Genomic DNA, 8,573 nt, shown 5'->3' with positions numbered 1-8,573 from the left:
TTGTGAGCGAGGGGGGAGGAGCCTGGAGTTTGCTGCTGAGCAGGAGGGCCGCGCTTCCCCTCTCCGGGAGCCGGCGCACGTGAGGGGGAGTGCAGGAGGCCCGGGCCTTGCCGCGCTTCCCCTCTGTTCCTCGTTGTGAGCGAGGGGGGAGGAGCCTGGAGTTTGCTGCTGAGCAGGAGGGCCGCGCTTCCCCTCTCCGGGAGCCGGCGCACGTGAGGGGGAGTGCAGGAGGCCCGGGCCTTGCCGCGCTTCCCCTCCGTTCCTCGTTGTGAGCGAGGGGGGAGGAGCCTGGAGTTTGCTGCTGAGCAGGAGGGCCGCGCTTCCCCTCTCCGGGAGCCGGCACACATGAGGGGGAGTGCAGGAGGCCCGGGCCGCGCCGCGCTTTTCCTCATTGTGAGCGAGGGGGGAGGAGCCTGGAGTTTGCTGCTGAGCAGGAGGGCCGCGCTTCCCCTCTCCGGGAGCGGCGCACGGTGAGGGTGATGGTGCGGCTGGGGATGTTGCGGAGCGTGGGGATTTGGGTGAGGTGGGGAGGGGGGAGAGAGTGAGGGGCACCGGGAGAGGAGGGGGGGGGGTGTGTGGAAGGTGAGCTGCGGTCCAACTGACGGGGGAGAGTGAGGCCAAGCAACAGAGTGTGTGTATGTGTGTGTGTGTGTCGTCACTCCGCCTCAGCCCAATGAGAGTCGCCTCAGGCCAATGAGAGGTGTGGGGGCGGGCGGCCCAAGGGACCAATGAGATTTCCCCTAGGGACACAGGAAGATGCAGACAGGCATACAGTGCTTTCACAAATATATAATAAGATGGATAGCACCAAGTACTGGATGTTTTGGATGTTGTTATTGTGTAGGAGGGTTAACAAAAAAATAAATAAATACCACTAGGTATTTCATACATTTGAATTTTCTAATAATCACAAATTGGCAAAGATTAAAAAAAAAAAAAAAAAAACACAAATTTGAATGTTTGGCAAAAAAATTACAATTTCGAAAATTAAAAAAAATGGGACAATACTCGCAAAGGTATTTTTTTTTATGTTTGGGAATGTTTCCAAAAATGTAAAACCATAATCTGCAAATATAATTTTGCCACATTTACCCACCTCTAGCTTTTTGTAAATTTTCTAGGGAAGACTGCGTCATTCGCTCCTGTGAAGCCATGAACATGATCTGACCAGATGAGGAACAGGAGACACCTCCTCTTCTGGTCACATCATCAGTCATGTTGCTAGTGGTGAGGTGGGGCCTGCGGCACTCAAAGGTTAAATTACATTGATTTATATTTACTGTGAGAATATTATACTAGTGCACTAATATGAATCCTTTGTCAATTGTGATTTATGTGGGGTTTGTCTGTACACTATTTAAATATGTCTCTTGTATTTTGAACATCGTATTTTTGTAAGTCAAACTGGCATGGTATATATTTAAGGTTCTCATTGTAGTAGAACTGTTCCCTTTATGATGTAATTGTAGGTGTTGTGAACCTAAGATTTTTTTAAAACTATTTATACTAATAAATGCTTTGACATTTTTTATTACTACACTGCATGCAAAATATACATATTTTCTCTTGGTTGCTGTGAATATTTAATATTTTTCACCTTAGACTAACAAACACACAAATGCTTATCGCTCACCAACTATTCAATGTAGAGAGTAATGTAGCTCATGGTGCATAGGGTAAAATTAGTGGATACATAAATCCAGAGAGGGGTTTTAAGGCCCCCAGTGGAGCAAGAAACCCAGGGCTGCACTCACGAGAGAGAGTAGAGGGAAACACACAATATGTCCCGGGCCAATAGCCCTAAGCTACGCAACGCAAAACAAAAAAGGTTTATTATATATATATATACAAGGGAAAGGAACATCCGGGGGTGTAGGGTAAATGGGTAAAGAGAAGTGCGTTAAAAACATGAGGTGGGTAAGTGACCAGGGCAAAAACTAAGTCTCATATATCAGGTATACTGAAGGTACATGTGTATTCCCAGAATATATGACGCTGGAAGTACTAACTGATAAGAGACTTGAATGGCCAGGGGAGCAGAGAATGTACCTTTGTAGCAGCTAGCAATCAGGTAAGGTACAGGGGGATAATCTAACATACATGATAAATATCTAAGCTGTTAGGGTCCCCGGCTGATGACAGGAAGGCACCTAGTAGGTGTCCGCACATAGGTGATCCACTTTTGCCATATGACGTGCACATATAAATACACAGTGATGCCCCTACGGTAGGGAACCAAAGATATAAATGGCCTCCCGTTGGAATACTGTATAATCAGCCTAAATAATGCTTTGAATCAGGCGCCTGCAAACACACACTCCCCTGTGGTGAGAGGCCGTGCGCATAAACAGGCTCCCGCAAAGGGTGTGGATTACAGTGTCCCGTCACCCAAAGCTATGTAGTAGGCATGAGAGGTGTATAAGTAAAAAAACAGGGCTAATACAACCCGTTCCGCCGCGTGGCTGATAGTACACACGGTACAGCAACCTCTCCTGGCCACATCCTGGTCGCCCCCACCTACGTCAAAGGAATGACGTCATCTAAAACCGACGGGCCGTTTCGCATAGGAACCTATGCTTCGTCTGGGTTGGTAAGGAGACTCACTTCATTAGTGCCTTATATACCCGTTTTGTAGCAGGAAGTCGGTAGTTCCCTGATTATTAACCCCTTTTAGCATCCTCTCATGGATGCTTAATAGTAAATACCTCACATTGTGGATTTCAACCGACTTTAATGTGATGCTGCGCTTTCGGAGTCCTGCAGGTTGCTGCAAGAGTTATTATTAAAGAATATCATGGGAAGGACCTATTTTTGTCTCGGACCCTCAGTTATCCATAACATGATTGCATGAAATAAACATATTAAAACACCATTGCTGCTTGTTGGTGTATTTGATGTAAGACCTGTCCTGATGTATGTCACAGACTCCAGTGTGGCTGATAACATGATGGTATACAGTGAACATACTGAAAAACCGTGGCTGTTGGTTGTGTACAAGTTAATGATATGAACTCAAAAAATGTATGTGGCATAAAGAAGGGGTGTATATATATATATATATATATATATATATATATATATATATATATGGGGTGTAGGAGTGTGAGCCCCTGGATGGAACCACCTCTAAAGTCAATATGGCTCCTAACGAGTATATGACTCATACATATATATCAACCCTGTACAGAGAAAACATACTGAAAAACCATGGCTGTTGGTAGTGTATTAGTGACAGTATAGGCTCAAGAAGTGGTAAGTGGCTAAGGAAAGGGCGGTGAATATAAATATGGGGTGTAGGAGTGTGAGCTCCTATAGGGAACCACCTCTAAAGTCAATATGGTTCCAAGGAGTATATGACTCATACATATATGGGATGCAATCCGTATCCCTTATCGCCACATACTAAACATGTATAATGGGGCCTCCTTATACACTATTACGTTGATAGGTGTAGGTGGATCTACTAGGTCTCATGAATACAAAAGATGTTATAGTGTAGGAGTGTAAACCCTTACATGGAGCCACCTCTAGAAGTCAATATGGTTCCAAAGAGTATATGACTCAATTAAAAAATATATCCCTGGATCCCATGGCAGGTTAATAAACAGGAGGGGTTCATAGGAATGGAGTATATATGAACCCCTCATTGAGACCATCTGGGTACAGTGTCTTAAGTGTGTAAATCCACCTGCACTCAGTTTGCATAAGATGGCGATCCCAGTCACCTTTCCTTGCCCCCGACTTACATGTTCGATACCACAAAAAGTTAGAGCGTTCAAATCACCATCAAGGGCTATGTTGACATGTTTTGCCACAGGCAAATCCTTGCTGTTTCTAATGGACCCTATATGTTCGAGGATCCGTGTTTTCAGTTGTCTGTGGGTTTTGCCCACGTATCTCTTTCCACATTTACATGAGATGAGGTAAATCACCCCTGTAGTGAGGCAGTTGATGTATTCCCTAATGTAATAGGTTTTGGCTTTTGGGCCCAAAAAGGTCTTAGTCCTGGGCATATATGAACACGCCTTGCATCTACCGCAAGGGAAAGAGCCAATGGGCTTCGCATCTCCTAGCCAAGTTCTGGGTTGTTCCCCACGGTAATGGCTGCGTACTAAGGTGTCCTGAAGATTCCGAGCTCTTCTACAGGTCATTGTTGGACTTCCCTTAAGTACCTGTTTGAGGTCATCATCCTCCATCAGGACGTGCCAATGTTTAGAGAAGATATTCCTAATGTTCTTCCATTGGTTGTTGTATGTACCAATGTACCTGATGACATGTTTGTCCGTGTCATGATTGGTTCTTTGACCCGCCACTAGTAACTCATCTCTAGGTGTTTGTCTAGCCCTTTTACAGGCTTTTTTAACAACCCCTTTACTGTATCCCCTCTGCAAAAAGCGTGTGGTTATATCTGCAGCCTGATGATCAAACTCCTCTAAGTTGGAGCAATTCCGCCGCAATCTTTGGAATTGTCCTGTAGGGATGCTATTAATCATATATCTGGGATGGTGGCTGTCAGCTACCAGGAGGCTATTGGTGGAGGTTGCCTTCCTAAAGATTGTTGTTTTTAGGGTCCCATCATGATTCTTGCTTATGGTTAAGTCTAGAAAGTTTATTTTCTGACTATCTACCTCATAAGTAAGTTTCAAGTTGTGGTTATTAGTGTTGAGGACCTTAATGAATTCACCTAGAACTTTTTCTGTGCCACTCCACAACAGTATGACGTCATCTATATAGCGGGCCCACAGAACTATGTGGCCCGTATATATGTCCAGGGCCTCGCTGAAGACCACAGTTTCTTCCCACCAGCCTAGATATAGATTGGCATAGGTGGGAGCACATGTGGTCCCCATTGCGGTGCCCTGGATCTGGTGGTATATTTTGTGATCAAACAAGAAAAAGTTCTTTGTGAGTACAAATTGTAGTAACCTCAAGGTGAATTCATTATGTAAGGTAAAATTCCTGCCCCGAGATCGCAGGAAATGTGAGACTGACTATATACCGCATTGATGTGGAATGCTGGTATACAGTCCCTCCACATCCAGTCCCACTAGTAGAGTGTCCGATTCTACTGTGATTCCCTCCAATCTTAGTAGTACGTCCTTCGTGTCCTTAAGAAAAGAAGGAAGCGAAAGGACAAAAGGGCACAATATCATATCCACGTACTGACTGGCGTGTGATGTTAGATTCCCTATTCCCGAGACAATGGGTCTTTCCGGAGGGGGGGATCAACCTTTGTGTAGCTTAGGTAAGTGATAGAAAGTCGCTAGTTGGGGATTGGCGATAAATAGGAAATCGTATTCCTGTTTAGAGATGACATCATTGGCTAATCCTTCTGATAGGATGTTTTTAAGCTCTGTGGAGAAAGTGAGTGTTGGATCATGGGGTAGGATAGTATAGCATGTTGCATCACTTAGAAGGCGGATACATTCAAGTTGGTATGCCCCTTTATCCAGGATAACAATGTTACCCCCTTTGTCAGAGGGCTTGATAATAATAGATGTATCGCTTTGCAAATCCTTCAGGGCAATGCGTTCTAAGTTAGTCACGTTGCTAGGACCCGTGTACTGCGACAGTTTCTCAATGTCTGCTGTGACTAATTTCGAGAAAACGTCCACGTTAGTACTTGTCTCAATAGGTGGAGTAAATTTGGATTGATTTCTCAAATCAGAGAATGGTCCTTTTCCAGGTTCTCTATCATTTTCTTCCAAGAGGCTATTCATGGCCCTCAGACAGGAAAAGTCTGCTACATCAAAATTTTCTAATGGTGTGTTGTGATATTGATGTCTATTACGTCTGGTGAAAAATTTGTGTAGTAATAGCTTGCGAGTAAATAAGTGTATATCTTTGATACATCCAAAAATATCTAGGTGGTTCGTGGGTGAAAAGGATAAACCTTTTGCCAGGATGCTGGTGTGTGTAGGACTGAGGATTTTACTGGAGAGATTGACTATTTGGGTCGTCGTTTCCGTGATCTCTTGGGTCGATCTCCCCAAGGTCTCTGACCCTGGTACCCCCATACCTCCCTGTCCCTTAGATAGGCCTCCCTGTCCCCGCCTGGTTTTCCTCTTCCGGGTTGATCTAATGGGAGGCTGGTCCCTTCTAAAAAACAGTCTGGATTATTGGTGGTAGGGTGACCGTCTCTCCTAGACCGGCTAGTGGAAGGGTTTGGTTCACTGTCACTGGCTTATGTTTCCCACTCCGCCTCTGACTCATAAACAGGAGCCTTGGAGGTATTGGTTATTTTTTGTTTTGCGTTGCGTAGCTTAGGGCTATTGGCCCGGGACATATTGTGTGTTCCCCTCTACTCTCTCTCGTGAGTGCAGCCCTGGGTTTCTTGCTCCACTGGGGGCCTTAAAACCCCTCTCTGGATTTATGTATCTATTTTTCACCTTAGCATTGTCCCTTTTTTGTTGAATGGTATAAAAGCTTATGCTGGTCACTTTTTTTCCCCCATCTTGTTTCTACATCAACAAAATGCGCGGGGGTCTTATTCCTCAGTAACAATGTGAAACCCAAACTGACCAGTAATAATACGCAATAACAAATCTCCCATATTATGCTGAAGGAAGGAGTGGCTCAGTGGTAAAACATATCCAGTGTCCTCTCCTGGTTTCCTTGGGCAAATCATTCCATCCACGTGTGCTTCAGGCACTAGGCTGTGACCAGGGTGAAGCGAAGCGCATGCACGTGCTTAGCGCGATCAGAGTGGTAATTTGTGCGGGTGCGTGTGCACGTGCCCGTGAGCTTGCTGCTTGTCGAGACAGTCAAATTTGATTTTGCTGCTCGCTGATGCGTCACGTGAGCGGTTCGCCAGCTCCATGACGTCTCTGCCGCGCCCCCCGCACGCGCAACTAACAGGATACAAATCACAATAGAAAAATTAGCGCCGTGCTCGTGCGCCTTAGGCTGGGGCTATGATGCCGCAGACCGTGCGGACGCTAGCGATCCGACTACCTTAAGGTAGTGTTCGCGTCGATGCGGCGTCCATGCGCACGGAAGCGGGCGCATGTTGTGCAAGAAATCAGTTGAAACTGATTTCTTGGCGCGACAGGCCGGTCACGTGAGCGGTTCGCAGCTCCGTGACGCCCCCAGAGCACACCCCCCATGTCCCGGCGCCTCGACCATGGCAAGGGAAAGCACCCGCTTTCCCACAGCCTCCGCACGACTCCAGGCGGGCGAAGGCACCATGGCCCGGCCCATAGATTGTAAATTCTACAGGGCCGGGTATCGTGGCTGCAAAATTCTACGTACAGAGCTGTGTCCAAGGTCAGCACAAATGATGTAAACTGTATGTATTGTTTTAATGATATAGTGCTTGTTTACGCAGAGCTTTAAAATGTTTTACAATACAAGGTAAATAAAGTATAAACAATGGGGATAAGCGGGTCAGGTACCACATAACAGAAGGCACAGGTCGCCCCTGCCCTGAAGAGTTTACAACTAAGTACAAGACACACATATTGGTTGCACACAGCTGTATATCACACTGTATGAATTACAGCAGATTGGGAGCGAGCGCGTGCACGATGTTCCACACGCTATATGTTCTCAGCAGGAGCGCGCGGCGCATGCTCCCTGCTGTGCGCCTGGGCCTCATTCCCAAACCGCCTTGCTACGCGCATGCGCGCAAAGCTCATACAGGTGAAGTGTTCAGCACACGCGCACGGGACTCCTTCCCCCCGCCCCCGCTCCCGGGCACAGTGCATGCGCACGGGGCTCGTTCCCCCCGCTCTCCCTCCGGACACAGCGCATGCGCACGGATCTGGTAGCAGTCACTGTCCCTCTCCCCTGCCCCGCCTGCTTCCGTTGTGCGCACGCGCGCTGGCGGTTAGGGGCGGATGCCGGCGGGGCTCGTAGTCGGGTCCATAGCTGGAAGAGTGTCAGGGCGGCGCTGCCTGCTGGAGGACACCGAGCTGGGGCTCGGCGGTACAGGCACCTGTACCAGGAGCGCGGAGTTTCACCTCCTCCAACACCACCATGGTCATGGAGTATTTCTTGGAGAGTTTCTGGGTAGGATCAATCGCTTCCTGTCCGCTCCTCCCTTCCCGGGGGCCGGTGTCCGGCCTCCTCCCTTCCCGGCAGGGGAGGGTGGTGGGGGGTTGCTGGGGAACACCACGGCCGGCGGGGTGGTTATATTATACATGTCTTATCCTACATATACCTTACATTATCTTCCCAAATGTACATCTGCCGCTGTCTCACTATATCATTACACCTGGTACATTTATATACACTGTATACATAGACACCCCATTCTCTAGTATATACATGTTGTGTAATGTAAAGTGTATGTACATACTGTACCTGGTATAGTTACAGCTGACGCTCCATATATGTATTTCTATATGGTATGTATATACCTGACGCTGTTAATGTGTTTTTACTGCTGAAGATCTTTTTATATATAGTAATACAGTATCTGGTATATTTACATATGAAGCTCAATATATGTATTTATACCTGGGGTATATTTCTTGCTGATCTAGTTCATTGTGCTTCAAGACGAACACTACATTCAGGTTGTGACAATTAAAATGCCCAGAATGTTTGCTATATCTTGAGTAGATTGAATT

The 8,573-nt window shown here is 46.7% G+C and overlaps 1 protein-coding gene across 3 annotated transcripts in view; it reads left to right on the top strand.

Moving 5' to 3' along the window:
• Positions 1–7,684: 7,684 nt before the first annotated feature.
• Positions 7,685–8,573, top strand: part of FCHO2 (FCH and mu domain containing endocytic adaptor 2) — a 100,858-nt gene continuing 99,969 nt past the window's right edge. The window contains exon 1 of one of the 3 annotated variants that reach the window (XM_075591883.1): positions 7,685–8,010. In XM_075591883.1, coding sequence (XP_075447998.1) covers positions 7,978–8,010 — 33 coding nt within the window. In that variant the 5' untranslated portion in view covers positions 7,685–7,977. The remainder of the gene's footprint in view (positions 8,011–8,573) is intronic. The other 2 variants (XM_075591860.1, XM_075591875.1) reach the window with 2 other exon arrangements.

The sequence above is a fragment of the Ascaphus truei genome, chromosome 1, assembly GCF_040206685.1.
Source record: "Ascaphus truei isolate aAscTru1 chromosome 1, aAscTru1.hap1, whole genome shotgun sequence".
Lineage (NCBI taxonomy): Eukaryota > Metazoa > Chordata > Amphibia > Anura > Ascaphidae > Ascaphus > Ascaphus truei.
Note: the sequence above shows the minus strand (reverse complement) of the source record. Positions and strands in the feature narration are given on the sequence as shown.